The 27,801-nt window shown below is 35.4% G+C and overlaps 2 protein-coding genes across 5 annotated transcripts; both read right to left on the bottom strand.

Moving 5' to 3' along the window:
* Positions 1–484: 484 nt before the first annotated feature.
* Positions 485–17,840, bottom strand: LOC118049190 (callose synthase 7). The gene is made up of 42 exons (XM_035059120.2): positions 17,370–17,840; positions 17,153–17,253; positions 15,639–15,751; positions 15,429–15,516; positions 15,222–15,332; positions 14,972–15,124; positions 13,948–14,037; positions 13,756–13,847; positions 13,545–13,668; positions 12,444–12,578; positions 12,283–12,359; positions 12,118–12,205; positions 11,589–11,708; positions 11,392–11,509; positions 10,746–11,077; positions 10,543–10,595; positions 10,277–10,337; positions 9,215–9,296; positions 9,056–9,105; positions 8,867–8,953; positions 8,586–8,693; positions 8,277–8,371; positions 8,106–8,187; positions 7,857–8,014; positions 7,622–7,745; positions 7,386–7,489; positions 7,178–7,289; positions 6,930–7,081; positions 6,455–6,564; positions 6,258–6,365; positions 6,083–6,151; positions 5,780–5,966; positions 5,575–5,686; positions 4,998–5,120; positions 4,801–4,919; positions 4,598–4,681; positions 3,609–3,721; positions 3,301–3,530; positions 1,817–2,614; positions 1,654–1,704; positions 1,229–1,414; positions 485–1,135 (listed from the first exon to the last, which is right to left on the bottom strand). The coding sequence occupies exons 1-42, from the start codon at positions 17,581–17,583 to the stop codon at positions 830–832; spliced, it is 5,820 nt and encodes a 1,939-aa protein (XP_034915011.1). The 5' UTR covers positions 17,584–17,840; the 3' UTR covers positions 485–829.
* A 971-nt stretch (positions 17,841–18,811) lies between these two features.
* Positions 18,812–26,670, bottom strand: LOC118049191 (protein TOM THREE HOMOLOG 1). Of its 4 annotated transcripts, none has more exons than XM_073407695.1 (14): positions 26,115–26,670; positions 25,280–25,330; positions 24,997–25,030; positions 24,846–24,885; positions 24,082–24,168; positions 23,944–23,995; positions 22,759–22,942; positions 22,549–22,644; positions 22,256–22,316; positions 20,996–21,060; positions 20,734–20,808; positions 20,587–20,662; positions 19,756–19,919; positions 18,812–19,177 (listed from the first exon to the last, which is right to left on the bottom strand). In XM_073407695.1, the coding sequence occupies exons 1-14, from the start codon at positions 26,144–26,146 to the stop codon at positions 19,154–19,156; spliced, it is 1,041 nt and encodes a 346-aa protein (XP_073263796.1). In that variant the 5' UTR covers positions 26,147–26,670; the 3' UTR covers positions 18,812–19,153. The 4 variants fall into 4 exon arrangements, 3 of the variants coding, with proteins under 3 accessions (XP_073263796.1, XP_073263795.1, XP_034915013.1); XM_073407694.1 differs by having other exon boundaries at positions 26,364–26,670; XR_012169249.1 differs by lacking the exon at positions 20,587–20,662 and having other exon boundaries at positions 26,364–26,670.
* Between the last annotated feature and the right edge of the window lie 1,131 nt (positions 26,671–27,801).

The raw sequence follows: 27,801 nt of genomic DNA, 5'->3' as shown, positions 1-27,801 counted from the left end.
AGATTCCAAAATGGGGTTGTAAATCAAAATATTATAAAAACCATTTCCTCGTGAACTCAATACATGATGCATGAACCTCATGCAAATACTGAACGCATTGTACATACCAAATGATACAACCATCAATTCGTATAACCCTTGCCGAGTTTCAGCACCTTTCTGCTAAGGGGGCAATGCTGAGAGATGAGAACCCAAAAACCCAACTCACACGTGTTGTTGTCAACTAAAAAAACAATAAAGAGGGTCCTAAATTCCCAATTTACATAGCCGAAAAAGTCATGCTGTGGTGGGGCATGATTTCTTATGATCATATATCACAGGATGGGAGATTTTGCTTATATCCCCTGTTTATGTTGAAAATTTACCAGCTAGCTACTACTGATAAAGATTTTACAGGCTTATATAACCATTGTTAATTTTAAAACTTTTAAAATTAATCAAGATATATACAAATTTGATTCAGACAAAGACGAAGATGTTAATATAAAAATTGAAATTGAAAATTCACTTCTTGCATTTGAAGAAGTGAACAGCATAGGATTAACTAGATTGTGTTTAAAGCTATAAGATTAGAGAAATTCATCTCTCTATCAAGATTCCATGTAACATTGGCACCTTATAAATAGCTTCACAGATCATAATAAAAAACAAAAAGAGAAGAAATAAAATTAACTAAGGAAGATTTATTTTCCTAAAAAGCTCCTACACCGTAAAGAAAAAAAAGATCATATCAATCGATCTTGTAAGAACAATTACCATCTTTCCTGGACTTCCAACTAATTTGAGATACAGGACAGAATAAACAAAATGAAAGTGAAAGGTAGAAGATCTAGTTAGATGGTGTTTTCCTTACTGCATCAGCGCCTTCTTTCCTTACTGCTTCAGGCACATCTTTCTTTACAGTATCGTTTCCATCTTTCTTTCCCGCAAGAATCATAGAGATCTGGAGGCCTCTGCTAAATGCTTGATTGAAGAGCAGGCGAGTTTGGAACTCCGAAACAAATGAGAACCATGACAGGATGGCTATTGGCATGAAAAGCAACAAGCCCATGATGTACTCGTATGCCCTTGCTAGCTCCTTCATCGAATCCCAGAATCCTATCCACTTGAACAGGCTCATGCATGCCTGTCCAATCTACATAAAGAGGATTTAATCATGCAGTGAACACCTGAAGGAGAACCCTTGAAGTATATAATCCCACTTTTTGAACAAAATTTGTGTACTTACAAGAAGAAGGGCCCACCCTGTGGGCATGAACGCGAGGATGGCAGCGAATAGATCTTGTACTGTGAGACCACAAACTACGAAGAGAACAGTCATGACAGACATGAAGCCGAGAAAGAGGAGTGCCTTGAGAATCCTGAACATGAGCTGAAAGTCTGTACGGAATTTTCTTCTCCCCATCGATACCATCTGAGAGCAACGTTTGAAGCACAAACAGCAGCAGGCTAAGTTCAGAAATATGGTATAGACACAAACTTACTTGAGATTAGTTTACTAGAGAACACCGCTACATTCTTAATTCAAATGGTCAAGTTATAAGGTTAAAATGGTGATTTGCTAGTTTTCAAATACAATGCTAGGTTTTTTTTATTCAAGCTCCTCCTAATCACATTTACTTTCTACATGAGTTCCATTCGCATGCCACATACCTTGAGGACTAAAAGAGCAGTAATCATAACTATCCACGAAAGTCCGTAAACCTGCAATGAAGATTTTAAGTTTATAGTAGAGAGGTTAGTTTATGGTAGCAGAAATCAACCACAAAGTTAGAGGCCAACAAATAACAAAACATCACTCAAATATGGATTGTACCAGCAAACTTTTACTGTGATGGGATATATCAAGGTGGTAGACAATGCCATATTGGTAGATAAAGAAGCGAAATGCAAGGATTATTTCAAGCAACCATCCCCTGAAATTTGTGTGTTTGAGATGTTCATGTTCTCCAGCCCACCATGATTCCCAGCTTTTATCAGGAGGAATTCCTATACCACCACGATTGCCCATCCACCGTTTCCAATCCGTCCAATCATCCACTGTTTTTTGCCAGTCAAATCCAGATGGATTGAACACAAATGGAGCAAACAACCAGGATCCAACCATGAACCACATGGATAATGTGATGAACATAAAAAGACTTGAACTGCGATATGATGCCCCGTAAACTTCATACACGATCAGCAGTATAAATAATTCCAATCCCTTAACAAAGTGACTTCGTGAGTATAGCCTGTAGTTTTCTGCAAACTTCGCATGGAAAACAACAAAGCCACGCCCAGTGGCTCGATATTTGGAACCACCATGAAGAATTGTTCTTCCGAAATAATGTGATTTGGTTCCAAGCTGGAATGTGAAGAACACAGATGCAAGCTGTAGCTGCATAATGACAAAATCACCTAGAGCAGTGCGGAACCCTTTCTCCAAGCCAATTTCCATAACCATGGGCAGCACTAGAAAAAAGCCTAGCTGAAAAATGGATTGAGGAGCCATAGCCTGTTCAAGGACCTTGCTCTCACTTATGCTCGGGTCATTAAGAATCTCCCTATCTAATCCACTCAGTACCATGTATATGCGTCCATATAGGAACACATATACAGTAATCACAGTTACCTGAAACGACCAAAACATACCAAATCAAACTATAACACACACTTTCCATTCCATGCAGTTGTAATAGAACTTGAAGTAAATCATGGTAGGAATATTAAAATGGCTTCACAAGTAACAAGCTGGCCAAGTGACCTGAATCACCTAATGGCTTTTGAATTCCATAAAACTGGGGTCTCCTTTTTTTTAGTACCTCATTAATGCAGGAAATAATTGAGAAACCATCACCACGTAATATTGGTCACCACAGAGGACTGAAGCATAGGGCCCCATCTGAAACAAACTGATCTTATTCTTAATGTTTAATTGTTTATATTTTGATACCAGCATAAATGACGCTCCGTCCTCAATAAGCAGCTTGGAATATGTAGATAAGAATAATCTGAGCTACATTTACTGGGGAGCCTAGTTAGAGTTATGTTATCCATTTCTTTTTTAAATTGAAAAAAAAAAAAAAACATAAACAGGGAGGAAGATAAGGGCATTTCCTAAAACAGAAGTAATGAAGGGGATGAAATCACCTTGAAGCTCCTGATTTGGAACTCCTCAAGGAGACCAACAAACCACCATAACTCAGAAAACTTAAAGAAAAAGAGATGCCACCGGTAGTAGTCAAGAAGACTATAAAAGGAAGCAAGAAACTTAGACTTTTGTTCGGCACAAAGACAGTGAAATAAAGATCAACATACCATGCTACTGAAATAGAAACCAACTGTCGTATAGTAGAATGAGAGCATCCTATAGAAGTCAAAACGGCGCCCCAGTCGATAAACATCACGGCTAAGTGTCTGCTCTCCATTTCCATTTGCAACCTTTGCCTCAAAAGATGATATCTGATTCATCCCCACATCACGCCCTTTCCCTACTTGGATATATTCATGATGCGTTACATATCCCCCACGTAGGGTTGTGTTGTATCCTGAAGACATCCGAATGCTTAATCATCACACGATAATTATATCTAATGGCAATAGTGTTCAAACCCATATAAAATTACCTGCAAATATATCCTCGCTTAAATTTATTATTTTTGAAGCTTTGCTTATGCCACCCCTTGTTATGTGGAATATTCTGTCAAATATATCAGGATGGCCGTAATGGAATCGTACCCTATGAAGTTAGACAACATTTGTTAGAATCTTAAATTGGTGGTAATAGAACAAAATTAAATTAGATTTTTGAGCCTGAGACAGAATATTTTAATTAGAGCAACATGCAACATTGTACGTCAAAAACAACAAAAATGCTATAGAACTGCAAAATACAACATTGCATGTTAATGGAAACGAGGCGCTCCAAATAGTTTGTTATGACACGAGCAAGAGAGAAGACACCATTTTCATCCAAAAGTACAAAAAATAACATGCTCCTGTAAAATTTGAGTTCTGTTCTAAAAGGATCGAACCTCTCTTCATTAAAGAACTGTTGGACTAATTGAATTCATGTCTAGGCAAAATGAAGAATTCAAGACAGACGAATTATTTGACATTTTGATTTCAAGACATTAAAGACAAGCAAATAATCATCACAAGGTGTCTAAATAATTTGAAGCTTGCAATTTTTCCTATATTTGAAAGAGTTTTAGAGTCCTCTTTTCTGTAAGTAATTTTTTAAAATCATGTGGTCTCTTAATACTTTCAACCTGGATCAAAGGTCATTGTTAAGTTGATTCAGTAACTTGTACTGGTCAATGAGCAAAACAAGTCTGTTTTGAGGAAAAGGGAGAACCTGTCAAGTGGTGATTTACACATAAGATGGCCGTTTTTTGGGAGATTACCAGGAGCGATTTGTGATTTTGAATTTTATTTTCCTCAAGCAGAGAAATATCATCTGTCTGAGGTTTGAAATTTTTTCATCCCATGTTTGAGAATTAGAAGGAAAAAATAGAAAGGTACGCAGATACAAATTTTAACAGATGGAAAGAGCATTCAAATTGTAAATTGTATATAATACTATTCATTGATCGCTGGCTAAAATTAGGCTTACCTTAGAGGACTAGCTAACACACGTTGGCCAATAGTCACAAAGCTGGTCTCCTGATTGGACATGAACCAAGCAAGTGATGAAACACTGTCAAATGAAAGGGAAGAAATATAAGGATTTATACTGTCAAAATCAGCATTGTTCTACAGCATAATTCTCTTGCATGCTAACATGTGTTAGCACAACCATTAAATGGTAAGGCTGACCTTCCAGTAAATATATGCTCCCTGACACCCAAAATCGTAGGGTTTTGTTTCCTACGGTGAGATTTTTTAAGCTCCTCCAACACATTCCTCATTTTAAAAGCTTCTTCAAAGTAATTGTCCTGAAAACAAAGGGAAAGTTTAGTGAATTACTATGTGATGTAATTTACAAATGAAAGGATAAAGAAAAAGTTAACCACCTGATTCATGTCTATAGTCTGTAAGGCTTCTCCACGAGTAAAGATAATGGCATGATTTTGATTCTCAGGTTTTCCTTCACCGATATCTGTTGGAGGACCTGGAAGCTTGATTCGGTAGATTTCCTAGCAATGTAACAAGAACGACATATAAGAGAACATGTTTCAGATTGAAAAAAATGGCAAAAGAAGCTTGTAATACTGGAGCAGCATTAACAATCAACTACTCTCAAAAATTTTCTTGAGACCGCAAAGGCAGGACATGTTCCTCATTCTCAGAAAATGAATGAAGGTGCTAACCTAAGCAGTTGGGGAACATCGCATAAATGTAATTGTTCCTTAAAAATAGTCCTTTACAGCATAATTTATTTACATCTGCAGATAACAAAGTACTTCATAGGATTATCTTGCAGACACTAACTAGATTTTTTCCAGAACATTACTCTGCAATTTCCAAACCTTAATTGCAATTTGAAATGTGATAAATTTAACTGGAAGTGACCAATTAATCTACTAAATTTTTATCATAGAAATCCAGCAACACTTAAATTCTACACCAAACAAGGAATCAGTCCCATACCTCATCAAACTTATCACCTCCTTTGACGAGAACAGAGTAATACAATTTTTGAGATTTTCCATTCACTGTCACCTCTCTCTCGTCGATGTAAGCAATACGTAGCGAAGGATTCCTGCAATAATGTTATTAAATTAAGGATTCCATCAACCTTTTGCATTTAAATGGAGAACTTCATGTAACGCATAGAGACATAATTTTAACTTACGTTAGCATTAGATTCAGAATATTACTGTAACAACTTCGGTCCCGGGCTTCAGTGGATTTTTTCTGAGCTCCATACACCTGACAAGAAACAACATAGGTGAACTTCAAATCCGCCAGTGCTTGTGCATGATCAAAGTAAGCTTTCTGTTCCTGCTCATGTTCCAAGGTACGGAAGGCCCTCGAAAGAGCTGCAAAGCAAAACGGTGATTAGTTTATCAAAAAGAGAATGAATCATTAGAGGCAATGGAATCAAATGCTAAATTTCAGAAATCATAATGTGTATATATGTTAAGAAATCACAAACCATGGTCTCCTGCAAATTCCAATAAGCACTGAAGTTCTAGGGCTTGCCTATAGTACATCATCCCTCTCACTGGAAATTTTTTTGAGAAATAAATATGAGTGGTTACATGATAGCCTAGTCAACATCCAGAAATGAAGTTGGTAAGTACAGCTGCAAAAATCTTCACTATTCAAACCTGTTCTGGCAAGGGTCTGCCCCCTGTAGGATACCCAGTGACGAGTAAGCTCCATCTTCTCTTTGGAAGAACATGTATTTGTGCGTTCCTCAAAATTTTTCCATTCATCTGTTTTGTAGTCATTTTGTGCTTGATAAGTTAACCCCATTATAAAAGACCAAAAGTGTGATGCAGGAACTGGTGCAAAACTCACTCACCACGATATATGGTCTTTAGGTAGAACAAAATTGTTATCCCATCTTCATTTTCCTTGTGAAGTTCGTCATCAGAATAAAGAACATCTTCTTTGTAATACGGAGTCAAAACACTAATAATATCAAAAAATACATCTAAAGTCAGAGCAGAAAAGAATGAAAATAAGTAACCTTCTATTTATGACCAATGAATGATCATCTATACGGAAGAAAATGAGGAGTATAGAAGCATATGACCATTTATAAAGATAGTGAATGAGAGAAGAAACTGTGTAATCCTTATTAACACAATCAATATCATGTTTGCATGAGAATGGTACCATTTCTTCATTTCTGACCTGATTGTGGCAAAAAGCCATGAACATTGTTGAAAATGATTTATTTTAGAACTTGTTGTTGCCATGATGAAACTATAGACAAAAGCTACTCCCATCTATAACATTTTTGCTTACAAGTTTCACATTGTTCAATCACTCACCTAAAAGAGAACATGTCTCGGACTTTTGGAGCCTTCGGCATGTTCATGAATAAGGAATTTGCAAAGAAAGTTATTCGGCGACGAGCATCCAAGTTCGAGGGCACATTTATGGCAGATTCCTTGGTAGTCAAAAGTAAATGGAGCCTAATGACCTACGGGAGAAATATAAAATAGTAAGAAATTAAAGATGTATATGTGAAATCATAACATGACATTTGTAAAAAAAAATACGCAAGTGCGAGGAAAACCTTATCCGTCCAGTACTTGTTATTTGTACGGTCTATATTTATCCTTCCAAACCTCTGTTCTCTTACACTACTTTGATCCCCTGTGGTGTTAGTGTGAGCTCTTTCCAGGATTCTGCAGGGATATGTATCTAAACGTTTAGTAATCACAGTTCAGTCTGTCACAACCATTTTGACATCCCCAGTAAATTAGTTATCATTCAGAGCTTACTCATGGCCATGCTTCATGATATCTTGAGTGATAACTTCTATAATAGACTGGAGAGCATTAATTATCTGAGATTTGTACATGTCAGCATCTTCATGATCACCTAGCTGTCAAAAAGATTCTAGTGTGAGCACTCAAATATGAGCATGTGCAGGCCACAATGACAAGTTACAAGCTAAAATGCACAGAACTTAAAGAAAAAGGAAAAAAAAAATGAAAGCATAGAGAAAGCACATTACCAAGAATTTTAGAAATCTCTCCAGATATTCACTAAGCAAAGGCAATCCACTCATCCGGAATTCATTCAAAAACCGATGTTGTTGTATGCTCACGTCTACTTCATAACATATCTGCCTTACAATCCTATTTAGAAAAAAAAAAAAAAAAAAAAAGGGATAAATAATCAATCATATATGGCCATATTCATCTAATATTACTCGCGAGACTCAAGCTCACTAGACAGATGCTTCTTACATCTTATCTGTACCATCTTCCAGAAGGCCATATATTATGTCCCTCAATGACTCATAACACTCAGTTACTGCTGATTGCATATAATCATCCATCTTCTTATACAACTCAGCGTCCTCCTTCCCCTTGAAATCTTTTGCCATGTCCAATGCTATAGGAATCTGTCATGTGTCAATCAACACATGGAAATAAATTGGAATTGGATTTGCATTGAGTACAAACATTAAGAATAACAATGACAGAAGGTATTACCTTGCTAGCAAGCAAAAAAGGAGGCCACTGCACGACAGAGACATCACTTGAAGAATACGGCACAAGCAGCAAGTCTCTTTCACTGAACAGTGAAGTAAATTAAAACCTTACAACTATAGAATATGATGCACTTGACGTATTGAATAATTATTTAGCAAGAAGAGTCTCAACTGATTGCTGATCAGATCTTCTGTTCTCAAGGAATATATGAACTCATTCCACACATGTGAAAAATTTGCAATATTTTTTCTTTCGTATTGCTCAACCTGACATGAAGAGAACTGTCAATTTAGCCAAAGACAAAGGAGAAAGATCCAATTGATTGATGTATAAAATAAGTTGGAAGACCAAATAATATTGCTGCTTTCGTATTTGGAACAAAATGCATCCAAAAGGAACATCATGAAAAAAAGAAGATACATATATCAAACAGCCAGCGCAGATAAGCAAACTACTACATAGATTTGTTAGAATTGCTACCGTCTCAAGGTTCCCTGAAACATTCTCATCTGACGATGGCACAAGATGGCGACTGAAAGCTGAAGGCACGGATTCAAATCTGGACCTTAACATCCCTAGTGTCCTTATCTGGAAAATCAAAAGTTACAAGTGTAATGCACGATCAAAACCGCCATTTGTAAAGTGATAATTTCCATACAATCAAATATGAACTAGGATTTCAAATCTCTTATAACAATTAAAACAATGTTGGTTTTATGATTGCTAATATATCATTATAGGAGAAAAAAAAGACCACTAACCTCACCCAAATGGTTAAATGCTCCTTGAATCCCACCAACAAGTGTAGAAAATATGGCATACCATATTTGTGCATCCAAAAAATAAACCTAACACAATAACAGAATTTACCTTATTGAAAAAGTTTGTAATGTAACATAATGCTATGAAGTTTCTCTTTCCTAATTAAACCTCTTATTCAGTCCACTTACCAGAATAACAGGGGCCCATATTGAGATAACAACACCAATGTTATACGTAACTACAACAGTTTCAAAACATGACTTAGTTACAGCTTCATAATGAAACAAGTATAAATAGTCATATGATGAAACAAGTACAAATAGTCATTGAAAAGGGTGAAGTATTACGTCGAGGAAAGAATTCATGCCATTGATAGTTATCAACGGTAATCTCCATAATCAACTTTGTTGGTTCAACTAGAGGCAGTATCTATTCACAAATATGCAGGATACAAGTTATAAGCAGAATGAATTTGACAAATCAACAAAGAAAACACGTCCACATAAAAAGTAAATAACCTATAAAATGGACAAATATAGAATCTCTTTTTCTATTTTGCCACATCCATAGTATAGTTTCTGCAAAAATTCACGAGAAGTGCAATCATGGAGCATAGGATTTTACCAGCTTCTTTTTGGCATTTGTTTTTGTTAAAAAATATCATATTTTTTATTATTAAGGTAAAGGTTCCTGAGAAATGTAAAAGGAAGTTGTATTCCTTCTTACTATTAGAATGGTAGTCAGCATCTAAGAATTCCTTATCTGCTAGTGGCAAAAGATTTCAATCATACGAGATAAGGCCAGAAAAGTATAGCACTTTCACCCTACTTTCCCATAGTAGGGTTATCTGTTTCTGGAACAAATGAAGAAAATTCAGGAAACTGTGTCTCTCCTAATAATACACAGGCTTTAATACCCTCTCTCTCAGGAATTGTATTTCTTGCTCTCGTATTAGCCATGTAACTAAGAGTTTGATCCTTGGAGCAATTTAAAATATCTCACATGGCAACTGCATTCAAAGGGTGTTCCAAATAATGTAAATTTCAGGAAGTCAAGTTTCTATCCCTCAACTCCCAACCCTACACTCTACACTGCATGCAACTGTTCTTTCATTTGAGAAGCACAAATATATGTGGCGTGCTGTGAAACAAGAGGAACACCCTTTTAGGTGGCGGCGGAAAGACCTAAACTTATTCATGACAATTCCATGCTTTTTATCTGAATATCTTCGTTTCATGTGTATATATCCAAATTTTAAATACGTGCATATAAGCAAACTTGTAACATCTCTATATATGCATGTGTGTTTTGTGAGTACTTAATGCATTTAAACTCAGAATACTATTAACAAAATCTTATCCAAAAGGAGTACTGAAATTCAACAACTAAGGTGTTCAAGGAGAGAAAACCTCCACATAGTAGCTAAATGCTAGCTTGCAGATTATCAGCAGGATCCAAAACAATGTATACCTGTGCATATGAGAAAATCAAGATTTTAGGAGAAAGAATCTCTAATTTATAGCTGAATCAAATTCATGTTAAATTTCCCAACAAGAATTCTAACATAAATTAAATATTTGCACCAAATAATGCAACTTTCTAGTAACCTCACTCATCCCCTCCAAAAAAATAAAAATGAAAATAAAATAACAATCAATAACGTTTGTTTTCTTACTTCAGAAGTGAGAACATATCCTCATGCATGCCTCTTCCTACAAATAGTTTTGGCTGCAGGTAGGCAAAAAAATATTTAAAGCAACCCCTAGGTTGAAGAGGGAAGAAAAAAACAAAATATAGAATATCAACCAAGCCAAAAACATGCACAACCACATGTACACAAACACTAGAGTAAGAAGTAACGGTGCTAAACATGCTTGCCTGAGCCCACCACATAATAAGAGTGACAATCCGCCAGTTTGAACGTTCCATGGTTCTCCGTAAAGGCGGAAGAAAAAAAAATATGGCAGCCAGTATATTGGGTATCAAATAAATTGCAATGGCATAGGTATAAAATGACTGGTTCTGCCAATCCATAGACCAGGTGCTAAAGAACTTTACAAGTCCTGTTGGATTCAACACAGAGCTTGAATAACCAATTGGCAGAACCACAGCCCATGCAGCAGCCACAACAAACTTCAGAAGATATCGCAGTATTTGTGTGACTTTTAAGCTCCTCCATGCATTAAGACTCAGAATTATATCCAGAAAAGCTGCAAAAAAAAAGGTGAAAATGTCAAGGGAAAACCAGAAATGTTGCTCAATCTACAACACACAACCATTGCAGGATATAGACATCTGGAAAACTTTTAAAATTCATGTTAAGGTTTCATATAACTTTAGAAATTGCTTTAAGGATTTCTTTCATTTGGTTGATGTCCACATTCCACAAAAACTGCTAATTCGCTTGAAAATGAGGCAAGAAAAGTTTTTCCTTTCCAATGGAATAAAAGCAATAAAACTAAAATAACAAAAAACAATCTTTTCTGTAAAGGAATTTTTTTTTTTTTTAGAATTTCACCAATACCTTGCAGAAGATTAAGGAATGCAGAAGTAATAAAGATGCTCAAAACACTTTTGAAGACATCCTCATCGAAAAAGGCTACAATAGATCCAGAAGGACTCCATGCAACAATTATCATAGCCTGGAAAATAAGTTCATATTCAGTTAATTCCTAGCAGAAAAATTGATTTAACGCATTAACTCAAAACATTTTAGGCCACCTGCAAAGCCAATATAAGAAATATCCACATTCGATCAAAACTTCTAAAGAGGTGCCAAAAAGTGCGGACTTCAACAAAATTAGTTTTAGGCTTCCTCTTTCCGGTGCTTTGGTTAGGTCTCTGCAAGAAGCACAAAAACTTCAACAAAAAATACTTGGAAGAAATGCATGATAAACCACTCTCCATGGGAACACATAAAATATAAAAATTCAGAAACACGGAAGAAGTTCAAGAGTTCAACATTAGAGACTAACATAATTATCAATGGCTTAAAAAACATCACTACATCATGTTTTAGAGGAATAAAAAACAAACCAGTTGAAAGATGTTTCAAAAATGGTGATGAATTTAAAGATCAGCAAGAAACAGTTGATGACAAAAACCGTGCTCTGTAATTTCTTATTTTTGTGAAGTACAGTTGTTCACATGCTTCAATAAAAGGCTACAACACACTGGAGTCCGGAATATTTTCTAATGCCTTAACCTCTTTTTTTGGTTTTGTGGGGAGGGGAATAGAAGAGAGAGATACCTCATTTGCAGGTGGACTCTCGTCAGAATGAAGAAAAAAATCTGATTTAAGGTCCATTGGCCAATTTAATTTAAGACACCTGTCAGACCTAAAAGATGAAAAAAGTTGACTGTCAGTAATCTTGACTAAATATGGAAACAAAACTTACTCTTCAAAGGATCTCACCAGAAGTACTCATTCAAATCATCATAATTTCTCCATTTTGAATGGCTAGCCTTGCCTCCTTTGTTTCTCCTTGCTTCCTTTTTCAGGAAATGAAATTATTTTCCAGATGTAACATGTAATTGAAGGTTAAATGATAAGCAAAAAATTGAGTTAAAAAATACCTTGCGCAAAACCTGATAGATTGGGGTTATAACATTCCTCAAAAAGGCTTCATCATCAGGTGCTGCTGTCTCATATGTCTCCCCACTAACAGGATGCACGTTGCTATACAATATTCCATAGACTTCATTTGCCATCTTATACATAGGGAAATAAGGAGAGCATTACACTCGCATACTAAACAGATATGGAACATCAAAAAATCATTATGTAGGAATTATATGCCGAAGATTAATTTCCAATGATTCTGCTATCATAATTGGCACAAATGCTTCCGGTAAACTGATTTTGTAAAACTCGTAACAAGCAAAAGAGACAGATTGATTCTGCTATTTGGAAACCAAGGTTAAGACCTTTATTTCGGTCAATAGTAGATGATTAAGATAATCCTAACAACTAATTACAAGTAAAAAGACCTCACAAGGCACTTTCAAATGGTGCTTTTCTTATGTGCCTTAATAAAGGGTAGACACATGACCTTTTTTGATACTTTGTTGTCTGGTTTGGGATATGCAGAATACAGTTTCTGATACCACTGGTGAGCATCAGCAACAATAGCAAGATGGAAGAGTTTTTTTTTATGCAGTTGGTGGGTTTGGGGAGAAAGGATTATAAAATTACGTATAAATGTGCAATATTTGCAGTGGTATGAAAAAATCAATCCTTTTTCACATAATAAATGTGGGACCAATCATTTTCCTAGCTTCTTCGTTGTACAATGTATCTGGGGGCACTTGGGAGTTTCTTTAGTGGATATGAAATGAGACTAGAAAGCCATTGTTTTTTTAATTCTTTTTATAATCTTTTATGTTCTCCACAGAAAGTTTCCGTGCTCTACTTATTCAGGATTCCTTTTCTCTTGAAGATCATACCTTTTCCATTAAAAAAAAATACCCATCGCCTTTCTTTAATTCATTTAAAATTTTATTTATCTCTTTCAGGAAAAACAAAGGCCTGCAATGCTGCTGGAACATGTGAATCATAATTCCTATACAAGATGTTATGTTGAATGAAACGAATAACATGTGTGTGCGTGTGCCATGCTAATATTATTTAATTCAAACTTGACAGTAGTCCATGAAAAGGTCTTATAAAAAACGTACTTTGTGGAAGATATAGCAAATGCATTCTGGCATGAATCGTATATTTGAAGCTTCACCCCATATAAGAAGATAGAGTGCAATGTAAATAAGCTTCAACTGTTGGTTTTCAGACTTTTCAGGAAACCTGCAAGATCAAAAAACTTCAACCGCCTGAAATAATACACCATACCTGCTGAAATCTAACTTATGACACAGTGGCACAATAACTTACTTAAGATTTGATTTACATCGCAAATAGTTACACCATGAACGGTAATTCTTGAAAATCTTATCCGACAATTTCTGTATGGTCCTACTATTGAGCTGCAATAAGCTTTAATTCAATCTTTGAAAGACAATGATATAAAGATGTCAACAAAAAAGCTTCTATAGAGAGAATAGAAGAAAGCGATCAAGCTTTTACCGCAATATAATCATCAAGACTCGTATTCCTTACATCCATATTTGCTAGTAGCAATATCAGGTGCTCCCTCTGATTTGCCACATTTCCTCGCTTTGATCCCCCACAAGATAAAAAAACAGAAGCATTATATAGTTAGATAAACTAATGTTCGTTTCGTTAAACTTTATAGATGAAATAAGAATATAAGGAGATGTAACTGAATCAGAATTCATTTATGATTAAAGCTGACTTGGTTATATGAAAATAGCACACAAGTTTCGTTATGACCATCGAAACTATGATATTTTTGTGGCAGCTCAAAGGTATCCGTGAACCCGCACTAGATATCTAACAAGATAAACAAATTGTCAAATCCACGCAACACTAATCTTGTTTTTCCAAATGTCAGCCTCTTTTTGATGATTTGGAGGAGAGGGGAGGAGGGAGAGAGAGTTCTTTTCTTTTCCAAATGTTCTTTTTTTAAACATTCTGATTTTTTCTCCACATGCATTAAAAAGAGATGCACTGATTTCTTTATTACTTTCGTTGCAATCTCCTCATTGCCATATAAGATTCACCTAGCTAGCTTCATAAAGAACAATACTGCTGCCAATTCTCAAAAGGAATAAAGTATATGAATAATAGTGAACTGCAACCCAAAGGTCCAAGCATTCATATCTGTGAGTCCTTAAAGCAACTTAAACGTGAAGAAGCTATAAATGCAGATTACTTCAGAGCTATCAAACTAAAGACCCAACTTAAACGAATCCAATTCAATTGTTTACTTATTTTCAATTTCAATGAGTGATAAGTTCAACTAACTCATTTTCAAAATATCAAGTAAATGAATAAAAAAAAGGCTTCAGAAGGCCTTTCATTTGTCTATCATTATAGACAATACTCTCCATATTATCTATGGAATTCGAACCTGAATTCTATTTACGATTCATTATTTCTATCCCATAGGCCTTTAATTTCTTATTTTAGCATATTAGATGTAAATGCGAAAACATATTGCAAAGATAGAACTGAAGGTGCAAGTTACCTGAAACCCGAAAATGGATGAAAGCCAATCGAGTATGTCATTGACAGATTTAACACTTTCCTTAGTCAAGTCATCAGAGGAAACATGTGGCAGCCTAATTCTGGGCATTGGAAGAGTATCCAAATCACGTAGAGCATGAAGTGCAGCTTTGATCTATATTTTCAAGGATGGCCATGATAAATTTCAGGCATTCATAATTAATTTGATTAGCACAAGCAAAAAAAGATTACATATAGTACATATATCCAACCTCTGGAAGTTCCATGATTGCTGGTTTTACCCCGGCAGCATACAGTGGAAGAATGTTATAGTGTTCATACTGTCCCCTTTTCCTCTCAACATCCTCAGCATATTTCCTTGTCTGTGACAATAAAACCAATTTAACATCCATGATCAAGCACCTAAAACATATACCTTAAGAACTCATGTCAGGATGCTGAAAGCAATCAAAACAAACCTCACTGTCAACTTTTCCTTCTGGTACTACCGTTTGCAGCACATCATATAATACTGTAGCAATGCGAAGAATTTTAGCCATCTCTTCCCTGCAAGAGTTGACAAAATACAAAGAATAAGATATGATAAATGCTTAGTAACTTTGGCAAGACAACAACTAGACTAAAAAATAAAGAAGAAAGTAAGCTCCTTAAAATTAATCAAGACTCACGGTTTTTTTGTATGTTGTGCATCTGTAATGTTCTCCTCGTAGAATCTTTGGTAAAACAACTGGATTTCTCTTGGATCATTTCTTGCCAGCTGAGGCTTTGTTTCCAATTCTTCCTAAATAAAAGGGAAATTTAAAAGGTCTAAAATCATTTTCCTGAGAACTCTGGAATATAATTCGAGTATATTTTTAATACAGCAATCTGATAATATCTTCTTTTTTCATAAAAGGACTATTGCAATCTGAAAGTGTTATTGAAATATATATGTATATGTATGTATGTATGTATGCTGAACAGATTACCTAATGACCAATTACATCTTAGGAAACTGTGATTAGGCTAAACCATCAATCGGTTACGCAGTTCCTCAATTATTTGATTTTCAAAAGGCCAACTTTTTCCTTCTTAACGAAACTACAGTTTACTTTGGCAATATATCCAGTCAAGAGCAATCCCCAGGAGAGTAAGAGAACAAAATAAATAAATTACGGAACATATATTTTTTTACAATTGAAAGAATTTGGACAAGAATGGGATATCAAACAAGAATTTAAAATCGAAGAAATGACAGAGTAGAAAACAATCACATAAATAGCAATCCATCTATGCTGCAGAGCATCATGAACAGGATTATACAAATTGTTCTCATGGTTAGTGCATCTAACGATAAGGCTTCTGTTGGTTAGTGAGAAAGCAACACGCTGTATAAGGTTACACTGGACCTTCATATATCCAGTTCATTGTAAGATTGCGCAATGTCCCACTCATTTTCAGGCCCAAAGGAATCATGCAAACGCCACACATTAGACAGGACTCTATACATGCATTTTCTAATACTTTGTAAGAGCATCTGAACCAAAATGTTCCGATTAGCTGTATAAGTCGTACCAAATTTCAGCTAGTATGCCAAGAATGCTCCAAGAAGTCAGGCAAGCAGTGCCATAATGACTTTCTTCGAGATACAGGCCAGCAGTACGGTAATTATTTTTTTACTAAGAATCAGGCAAGCAGTTGAACTAAAAACTTCAGGCACCCTAAAACAAGTAGGATAAAAACATCAGGTAAGCAGTTTAGTTAATTTTTTATGGATATGTGATCAAACAACTGCCTAAATTTTCCTAGATTGATAGTATGATCCCGATTGGCACATGAACAAAACTCAACTGGAATCTTGAACTTCAGAACACAAATTATGTGTACAGTGTATATCAGATAATCTTGAATACTGCTGTAAGTTTTTTATAAATTTACCAGCTGCCGAGGAGTGAATATGCCTGCCGGTTAAAAGTTCAAAAATGCTAAAATTAACTAAAGGGAATTCATCGAGAATACTAAGAAAATTCACAGCAAATGCAGCTATACAAATTCACTTCATTGGTACTTGAAACAAAGAAAAGAGAAGAAAGCAGCTATAAGAAACAAATTTCATTCGAGGAGAACACCACAATCATTCCTAAAATCCCCAGCAATGAAACCTGAACAAAATATTTTTCTAAGAAAAAAAAATCAGTTATACCCTCTCAAGCCTGTGAAGCAGATAGGTCTTGAACTGTCGAACTCCACGTCCACTCGACGTCTGATCCATCTTATGAGCCTTCTCAAATGCATGGAATCGGCCTGCTCGCACAAAAACACAGATAAATATAAAAGCCATTATGCAATTAATTGTTAATTAGAGGAAAAAAGAAAGAAAGAAAGAGGTATGCAAAGGAGAGGTGGAAGAGGTTACGTACAGAGATAAGCGACGCGTGGATTGTCCTTCTCAATCTCATTAGCAACGCGAAGAATAGGAACGATACTGGCCAAAGAAGACGGCACAAGCTCACTGTCAACGGAGGTGTTATCCTCGTCAGGTAAATCCACCATCATCGTCGGTGCTCGCGTCATTCTCCGAGACAGCGACCGCGGCGGACCTGCGTCATTCTTGGTCCCGCTCGAACTCGCCATCGCCAATCAACGAGGACGTACAATGCGTTATATTTCAGGTTTGGGAGTTTCTTTGAGTTTCGGTATCTTGTCTGAGTTGTTAGGGTTGGTTGAAGGTAGTGAAAACGAGAGAGGCCATTCTGTTTTTGTATAGATCAGAGAGGCAGAAGCAGAAAGATTGATGCTTTGAGTGTGGAGTGGGGCAAAGTGAGTGGGTGATTGCTCTGGTGGCAAGAAAAGAATTGAACTTAAAGTTTATTTTTATAGGACGGTGCTTCTTTTTCTTTTGAGTTACATGAGGAACAGACAGCAGTTCCATCTGCTTTTCGTAACTAAAGTGGATGCTGGCGGGAATTGTAAAAGGCGGGGAGAGAGGGTTTTATCGTTTTGTGATGCGTTAATATGGAAAATAAATTTTAAAAAATAAAAATATTTTTGATATACGTTCAAATGAAAAAAATGGAACGTTAGGAATTTTAGAATGCAGAGAATTATTAGCGGTCCGGTCCTTGGCGTTTTGGAATGGTTATTTTTAGTCCTTACACTTTAAATTTTCACTTCAAAACTCTGGCTCATCTCCCTCGTCATGTAAGATCGATCTATGATATTTGTGGCCTCATATAAATATGGAAAATCGAACATTATACAAGCATGCTGAGGATAATTTTTCTCTGGGCTCGAAAAACGCGATATAATTTTGTTTGGTGGAGTCTTTACACGAGTGTATTAGTGAAAGAAGCCGCCCTTCTTTTCCTTTTTTTTCTTGGATTTAGCCTCCTCCTCTAGCTATCTTTAAATAATTCTTTGATCCTTGATTTAGCTCCATTAAACATCTTGCCCTTTCCCAATATCTTTTTTTTTTCTCGCTTGAAATCTTAATCTTGTGCTTGTGAAATTCATAAAAAAATGAAGCAAAACCAAGAAAGTGAGAAATTGCAGGAGGCACATGTAACCTTTCTGCCCCTCAAGACTGGCATCTTGTGGGGTCAATTAAGTTGAATATTCAATGGGCAAGAAGCTATAAGATCAAGTGAAAAAGTACAAAAGTTATTGATGAAGTTTTGAGAATGCGTGGACTGAACCATTGAGTCACCGTCTCCTTGTTAAATTTATATATCCTACTATTATATGATTCTGGCAAGGGGGAGAGAGCCGTGCATGTAGAAGATTGGTTAATTTATCAATAGACATTATTAACTTTTTTGTGTTCACAGAAAATGGCGTAACACCATGTCGATAGCTGTTCCTGGGAAGAAACCAGAGCCGACCCAGGCATCACAAAGCCTGCAAACCATTCTAGCAATATAATTGTACAATCATTTCATAGAGACCTTCTATGGCGAGTTTTCCAAGGAGATGGTAAGAAAGTGGAAATTCTCGTTAGCCAAAACGTTATTCTCGCTTGCTATATTAAAAGTTATGTACAATCATTGATGTCAAAATTTGATACCTAACCAAGAGTGGAAGTAATTTCAACGTGAAGAGCAAGGAAGCTGCTGGCTCGTCATATTGCACAATTGCACTTCCACTCGTAACAAATATAGCTTTCTATACTTTCCGCATTCTTTAGCACGGAATCTGGTAATGATGCTTATATTGGACTTGCTTTTGACACCTGCAATGAAATCGCAGAGAGGGACTTTTAGTATATTTGGTACAGTTCCATGCACAGGTAAAATGTAATGGGAAAGTAATTGCGGCAATCACAAGTTCATCGCAAAAGCACCGTGATTACCGTGATGCAAGCAAGGAATACGAGGGTGACAAAGAAGAAACCTTCCTTGTTATTATGATGTGCCCGATATGATATTCCTAGTTTTGGCGATTCAAAGCCTACTCATAGACACTTCGATGGGAAAACTTCCCTCTTATGGTGTACAAGCACCTAGAGTGGACTTTTAGCTTAAAATGGAAGACATGCTTATATATTTTACAACATCATCGTATAAGACGATGCACAAGGTTTGTAGCTTGACTTTTGTGTTTGGCACCTGTTCTCTATCAGACTCTTAGGTAGTGAAAGCAATAGTGCTAGGCATGGATTCCTAACCAATGTCCAATATGCCATAATAAGGATTTTCTAGTTGAATTTTCTGAAAATTTCAAATTTCCAACTCAGAAATGCTGTTTAAAGTCAACACCTAAATGGGCTCGAGGAAATTATTTAAAAAAAAATATAAAAGACGAAGAAACCTGATTATTTGAAGTTGTAGCAGCAACCCAGTGACGAGGATTTTGTGTTCCCTCTGCCCCGTAACAAAAAAAAGTTACTGCTCTTGATTGTGCTTGTGTAATTGTAATTGGGGTTGGCAATTCTCTCATGGCCCATAATACAAAGGCTGAGGGCACCGACGAACCTGAAAACAACAATCTTATAGCAATAATAGACATGTTGCTCACAAATTTACAATAACACATGCCAATCAGCTGAATAAAAGTTAGTTTTGCCTGCATAATTGAAAAAATTATGACCATACTCCCTAAAAATCAAGAACTGAGGAAAAAGTAAATGACATTAAATGAATTATACAATGACATTGATTTTATCAATTAAAACCTATCAAACCATAGGTTACTTCAATTTTTTGGTTATTAAGGTAAGTATCTCTCAAAGGAGCCAACCTGGCTCGTGAAGTCAAATCTTTAATTCTACATGTTTGGCATGAATGTATCAAACTGATATCATCCCACGCCCAGAAGTGTAATATCATAATGATGCATATGAATATCCCAGGCTGGGCCCCCTTCTCCAACTGTCAAACTTTCTTCCATTTGTGACAGATTCATAACATAAGTAAATTCTAGTTTCAAAGCAAAGGCATAATAGCACCTTTTGGCATTCAGTTAATCTGAACCTTGGTGCCCCAAGTTATTGCTATCAAGTTTGGTATTAGAAGACATGGAGCTAGATAATCAAGTAGACGGACTTGGTGCTCACAGCATGTCAAAGTTCACTGTATCAAACAAGCAATCTTTATCTTTTGGTATGCTGAAGAGCAAACATAAACAAGGTGGAGGAAGTACCTATAAAATAGTAAAAAACTAGAAGAACTAGTGTTTTTGCTTCATTTTTATTCTCCACACTCCAATCATATAGAAGCTGCCACAGGAAATTAGATTAAAAATTGTACATTCCAAGGCAGGAACTGATAACAGCCACCAACCACTTACAGGTACATCTGTAAGAAGAGCCACTGCAGCACTTGACGTAAAACATACAACCGAGACAACTGCCAGACCAGCAACCTGCATATCATGGAAAATCTTACAAAATCTAAACACAATCAAGTTCTTCCAGTTTGCAAAGAAAGGAAGTGCCAAGATGTTTTATAAATTATAACCTTCAAAGGGATAAGAATATAATTGGTGACATTATGGTAAAGAAATATCTTGAACAAAAACAATAACAGAAGGCAAATCACATAGACAATACCTTCCGCATCTCAGATGAAGCTGTCTCAGACCTTACATTCCTCAATTTAAGAAATAGGAGAAGACCTGGAAAAACAACCAGTGAAGGATAGCCCAGAGAAAGAAGAATGAACTTGTATAGTTAACAACACATGAAACCATTCATGTTAGCATGCCATGTAAAATACAAAGACAGTTTCAAAGTAAAAGAGACACATAAGTTGAAATTTTAAACACATGCACGAATGCAAACAACTCATGGTTGCAGACAGTCACAGTACTTAAGAAGCAAATCCAGGCCTCATTATAAAGGAGCTTGGGGAGAGGGTTCTGGTATGGTCACCATTGATGGTCAACCTGTACTTTGTACCCTTATTTTATCACAAGATTCTGGGATTATTTTATTATGTTCTCCTCTTCTTAATTTTATTTTTTTTGAGAAAAATCTACATTAAGTTAAAGGTTTAAATTCCATTTATTTCAACTAACGTTCAATTCTCTAAAGTTCCATGTGATTTATTAAATGCAATAATTGGAGCATTCATGGCAACTCTTGATCAACCTAAATAAAATGGTCGTGCTGGTGCACTTGTGCATCATGCAGCCGCACACGTGAACACATGTTTGCATAAAAAATAAGAGGTGAACATGAAAAGTTACATGGCTGATGGCTGGAAACAAATACTCCATGGAAAAACCCTCATTGGAGATGACTACAACAATGATTCTTCTTCACTTTGCATAAATAGAGCTATTCATTGACCGAAATCCTTCTACACATGTGAATTCTAATAGCCACGAACAAGCATTTGCTGGAAGTTCCTCCTTTTAACTATATGTTTTTGGTATCCTCTATTTAATAGTTGAATAAATCTACCTTCCATCCAGTCATTTGGTTAAGAAGTAGGAGAGAAAGCAAGATAAAAGTGGACTCTAGAAAGCAATACCATATTATTCATACACAAGATTTAACTCAAAATCAGCATAAAAATGGACAGGATAATGTATACAACAGAGAAACTAAGCTCTCGCAAAAAGGAAATAAAAAAAATGAAAGCATTGTTAAGGAGCTAACCAGTAAACTTATTTAGTGATTTAACATTTACTCTTCCAGAATCTATTGTAGACAATTTATCAATAGAATATTTTGCTGAGCAGAAGTATACATGAAAACGTCACATTTCTTTTACAGTGGATATTTCTCCAACAGTAATATATTTTAATATGCTATTGCATTTCCAAATAAATTTAGCTGACAAGGAAAAATATTTCAGTTACTTACCATAGCAGCCTAAAGCCCCTCCCAATATGAGGATTGCGGAGGCAAAAAAATCTACATAGACCTGCACAGTATGTTAAGGTAATTAACAATAACTTGTAGCTCTGAAGATAAAATGTGTGTGTGTGTCACATATATTTTACTTCAGCTTTTCTGCATTCACAGAAAGCGAACAATTCATTCACAACTTCCAGAAATTTAAAGAACCAACAATTAAATCCTTTAAAGTGAAAAGCTATAATATTTTCCTGTGCTGTTATCTAAGCATTATAAGCAAGAAGGGATGAATTTAATACCCGGGCAGCTACCGAAGAACAAATTGGATTCTTTCCCACTCCAATCCAGATTATCACAGCAAACGACAGCATTAAGAAAAAGATCAACACGACAACCTTTATTAAAAAAAATTAAAAAATCAGAGAAAGACAGAGAACCATTATATTCCAGAATCGATAGAAGAAATATGAACATAAAAATGACAGAATCTGGAAAACTATTTCCCGTACTGTGATAACAAATTTCTGACGACCACCAACATGAATGCCTCGGAATGAGCAGCAACTCCAGAAACTATCTGTGTTCATTGAACCAGGTTTATTCTTTGAACTTTCCAACAAAGGCTGTTGAGAGCTATTTTCTTCTTCATCTTCGTCTTCGTCTTCTTCATTTGCCTGATGGCAAAGGTCGACCCTATAAATCATTACCAATGAAAAAGATATATGTGGCTCATAAATTACAGTATACCACTCTTGATACAATGTCTCATAGAGGTAAATGCTAAGAAGATGATCTTCACATACATTTGTACACTAGTGTCACTATTCAAATTCATAATGTGCAAGGTACCATGTGAACTTCAAGTTTTCCTGCAATGTTAACATTATGACCTACTATGTTATCTGTAGATGTAACTTTTAAGACCTCCAGAGACCAAAGTTTCCCAGAATTAAACTATAAGATCAAAAACACATAACCATGTTGACATCAATTAATAGAAATCAGCTTAAGGAACCAAAGCAAGAACATAATAAATCCGTGCTTCAATTTGGTGAGGTTGGTTCTATATGTGAACTAAATTGAGTTTTTGTTCCATCACAGTTCAAGCCACAGCAGCATGTTCTTTTTACAGAACATAAACAACTAATCACAAGAGGAAGTTCTAAGAAGTTCAAGCAGAAATGACATATTGCCACTGATCCAGTCTATCATGAAAGAACCAGTTTGCAAATTCCCAGGTTTTATGTATTTGCCTAATCTGATTAATCTCTAATTTTGTTGTTCTTAACATTATTTCTTTCTTCCTCTTACACATTCCTGTAAAACATAATAGACAGGACCCTGATCCCACCAAATCTACCCATCAAACACTATCGAAAGAAGTATTTGTTGCCTTACAGTATTTTTCCGCCACCTAGAAAATAATATCTTCCTATAACATTAGTATCGCCTCTTCCAGGCTCCAGTGATTAATTACAGCCACATCAAAGCATTTCTTTCTGCTGTAAATCCATCCTCCATTGTCGTTATACTTTTTGATCTTCTCTTAGAGTTGGACAAAGGCAAAGTCATCTTTGATCTCCAAACGAGAACCAAGAAGACTGAATACATTATCTTACAGATAAAGCAAGCGAAAATAGAGAACCTAGCCCAGAAAGAAGAATGAAGCTTTAAATGATCCTAAATAATCTTACCAGAAAGATAGAAGAAGCAGAAACGACGCAAGGAACAGAATTTTGGGAAATGCTGCATGAAATTTCACAAGTTTCTTAAGACCACACAGATAGACGGGAATAAAACTGCATGAGGATAAAACCTGGAGGAAACCTTACCCATGAGGATAAAACCACATGCATGAGACCAGCAAGGCCACCTATCACAAGTAGCAATAACTGTAGATATAAAGTAGATGAAGTAACCTGCCAAACAGAAATCAAAATCCAGAAGATTAATTTACTTCTGCAGAAAAGTATCAGGCACTTGTTCACGAAACCTTAATACTTCCATATTTCAGCACCAAGACAAAGGGATCCCTTTTGCTGACAAAGTATGAAGCCGTTGAAAAATCCTCAAAGAAGGTTTTAAAAAGAAAAATCAGAAATCTCGAGGGTGTTTTGATGGAAAAGTGCTCAAAAAAAATAATTTCAAGATATTCAGGAAACTAATCAGTTCAAAGCTAATTGAAACATTTCAAAAATCAACATAATTAGTAATCATGACTTCACCAAATGGCCTAGACATTGCACATTTCCTTCTACGGATGTGATTTTCCATTTTATCATGATCAGGTTCATACAATTAAGAAAAAGAGACAAGTTATGAAACAGCATACTTAAAAAACATCAGTTCCAATATCCGTTGGAATGTGCAAGAAGAGAAGGTAGCATGACCAAACCTTGTGCTAAAACATCATTTTAGTTTAAAAGAAAGATCAAAGTAATTTGGAAACGGATGAAAAAAGAAAAGAGTTGAAAATGCAGGTCCTATCAAATCTTTGCACAATATGGTGAAATTGCTCAAAGGATGCTATTCTTTCCAGGAATCATCTGGCTTTTGAAATGATTGACAATAAATGTAGAAGGGTGCGGCGTCTTACTTTTTTTATGAATCTTGTTGTTCCACGTATTAATCCATTGCTAAAATGACCATGATTTACAAAACATGAATTCAGAAGCATCGTTGTACTTAACACTATACCAAGATAAAGAAAAATCTTCACTGTTTGAACCGTAATGCCTCGGACTTACCCAAGTTGCAAGAGGCAACCATGAGATGGAGTACCTGCAATTAACACCCCCGCCACCAGATGAGTATCCTTAATGAGTCACACTAAATGATAACAAAATAACAAGTTTTGCATTCATTTTCGTAGGAAAAAATGGCTTGAAGCTTCCTGTAGCAGAGAACCCTGAGATGGCTGCCACGGCATGAGGTGAAAATCCAGAAAAGGGAGAAGAAAATGATATGCAATATTTTTTAGGGCTGCCTCACAGAAATGGATTCAGCATAATGCAAGGAAATAGGGCTTACTTTCTGGCGTGTCCATCCAGTTTGTTGATTTCGCAGATGGATCCTTGTAAACTGGTAAATAGCTATAATATGTAAGAACAAATAGAATAAAATAAAAGGGGAAAAAATAAAAAACATAACATGTAACGGGATTTTATAAAAAGTATGTGCAAGAGCATATTATGCCATTACACACCATGCTCAAACTAATAATGGAGATAAATCTAATGCACACATCTCGCCTAGTTAGAGTGCCATTTTGGATAAATCCCAGCTCGGATCGAATCCCTTCATTAGTTTTTGTGAGTATGTCAGGTCTATGGATTGCCTGCCAAGGAAGTACACACTGCATAGTCCTCACACATATCCAAGCAGCAACTTTCGTAGGATAAATTTATGGCCATTCAAAATCATGTATTCAAGAACAATTTCCAACATTTAAATGCACTTTCGTTTTTTCCAAGAAAAAAGAAACCTTGGTGAGCATAGCTCCACTCCAACATTTTCTTTTGACTGGTATCTATTTGCCCAGAATCTAAAGAATCACGAATTGGGAATCTTGAAAGAAAAACAATATATTCCGATACCAAAATCTTTTATTTATTTATTTTTTAATTTATCCCTCAAATTCGAACACGACGCAAAATCTCCCATTTTCCCTTGTTCAATCCAAACCCAATTCAAAGTACATTCAATCAAACAGAATCAATAACCCATCATTACTACTAGCTTCAGTTATCAAAGAAGCTCAGATTGTGAATTCCAATGTCATCAATAATAACACAGACCAAAAGGGTATGCACAAAGAAGAAGAAGAAGAAGAAGAAGAAGAAGAAGACGAAAAGGGAAAACAAACCTGAGAAAATGCAATACAAGCAAGAGCACCATCGATGCAAGCAAGTGCTATATTAACAATAAGCAGGTCCAACGGGGAGCAGTTTGATTCTATATTCATTCTTTGTTTTTAATTTTATTTAGAGCAACTGGAGGGAATCTCGCAGCAGGAGGGGAAACCTAGGAGAGGAGGAGCTAAGGAGAGATACAAGGAAACAAGGGGTTGTGTTGTTAATTTTTAAGAGCGGGTTTTATATAGGAAGTAAGTTACCTAGGAAACGATGATAATGAGGTGTACGGAGAGACAACGACAGAGGATCTGTAATCTGTTGATTTGCTCCTCCTGTTTTTGGGTTTGACCTCTGGCATGCTCTATTAGTTGCTTGCCTAGCCTGGCTTCGCTGCTGCTGTGAAATAGTTCTCTTTTTTCGTTGGGTCTTTCAAGTTTCAGCACCTAGTGGCTTGTGAGTTCCTTGGCGAGGTTTTGTTGGCCTGATCTACGAGTAGTAACGTGGTATCTTCCTTACTCCCCGCTTGCGCCCATGTTACTCTGCCGGCGCTGCCCAGAAAGCTTTAGCAATCGTGCGTGTTTTTTTAAAAAAACATTATTTAAAAAATATATTAAAATAATATTTTTTTTTTATTTTTTAAAAATAATTTTAAACAGAAATAAAAATTAAACTTTTTACCGATTTCTATTTGAATCCCAATCTCAAACAAGAGTGGCATGTATTTAGCATTGCAGTAAACATAGATTTAAGAAAAATTAGAAGTTTATAATTTTTATTAAAATTTAAGATGAACTTCACATATATTTTTTTATAACCAAATAATTTTAAAAAATCATAATCAAAGTAAAAGCTTTTTTAACGCAACCATCCACAAAGACAAATGTAACGTGATGGTTGCTCATCAAAGAATGTGTTTTTTTTTTTTACCGTGTAAGCATCTAAAAGTGTAGTTGTAATTATAATTATTTTTAAAATATTTTTTATTTAAAAATATATTAAATAATATTTTTTTATTTTAAAAAAATTATTTTTAATATCAGCATATCAAAATAATTTAAAAATATTAAATAATATTTATTAAAAATAAAAAAAAATTATTTTTTTTTAAATACAAAAACAAATAGCATCATTTTATAGATTTAGGCCTATTCAAGAGAGTTATTTTACTCTTTAGAATTTATAGTATTTACATTTTAATAATTAAGCTTTTTTAATTGTACATTAATTAACCAGTACAGTCCTATTTTATTTTTTTTCCCTCGAATAGAAAAAACACACTCTCACATCATCTAGAATTTAAAATAAAAATAAAAATAGAATATAACTCCTTAACAGTAGGTCATAAATCCTTTAAAGTTTTATGTTACCTTTTTTGAGAACTAATATAAGTAATATGGATAAATATCGTGGTCGAGAAAATAAAAACTTGATAAAATTATAGTTACCAAATAACATAAGATTTTCAAAAGATTGAGAATGCAAGCACGCAATCTTGATTATCATGTATTTAAATTGGTTCGAGTGGTGAGTAAAAGACTGCAATATTCGTTACCCAACACCATCTTTTTTTTTGGTGAAAAAACATATCTGCACTGGACTGTTTTAATTCGACTATAAATTCTAAACATTACGGTGTGCTTACAGTGATGATGGTTATTTTTTATTTGAATATATATTAAAATAATATTTTTTTTATTT

This window comes from Populus alba, chromosome 2 (genome assembly GCF_005239225.2).
Source record: "Populus alba chromosome 2, ASM523922v2, whole genome shotgun sequence".
Lineage (NCBI taxonomy): Eukaryota > Viridiplantae > Streptophyta > Magnoliopsida > Malpighiales > Salicaceae > Populus > Populus alba.
The sequence above is the reverse complement of the archived record's forward strand: the minus strand, read 5'-3'. Positions and strand labels throughout refer to the sequence as shown.

Excerpts from the sequence above, each read along its gene's own strand:
- LOC118049190 (XM_035059120.2), bottom strand. The coding sequence starts at position 17,583 with ATGGCGAGTTCGAGCGGGACCAAGAATGACGCAGGTCCGCCGCGGTCG. Across the intron at positions 12,360-12,443 it reads TCTATCAGGTTTTGCGCAAG|GAAGCAAGGAGAAACAAAGG; the intron begins GTATTTTTTAAC and ends TTCCTGAAAAAG. Across the intron at positions 8,188-8,276 it reads GAAGATCTGATCAGCAATCA|TGAAAGAGACTTGCTGCTTG; the intron begins GTTGAGACTCTT and ends TTCACTGTTCAG.
- LOC118049191 (XM_073407694.1), bottom strand. The coding sequence starts at position 26,461 with ATGCCAGAGGTCAAACCCAAAAACAGGAGGAGCAAATCAACAGATTAC. Across the intron at positions 24,169-24,845 it reads CAACAAGATTCATAAAAAAA|GTTACTTCATCTACTTTATA; the intron begins GTAAGACGCCGC and ends TCTGTTTGGCAG. Across the intron at positions 19,178-19,755 it reads CTACAACTTCAAATAATCAG|GTGTCAAAAGCAAGTCCAAT; the intron begins GTTTCTTCGTCT and ends ATTTCATTGCAG.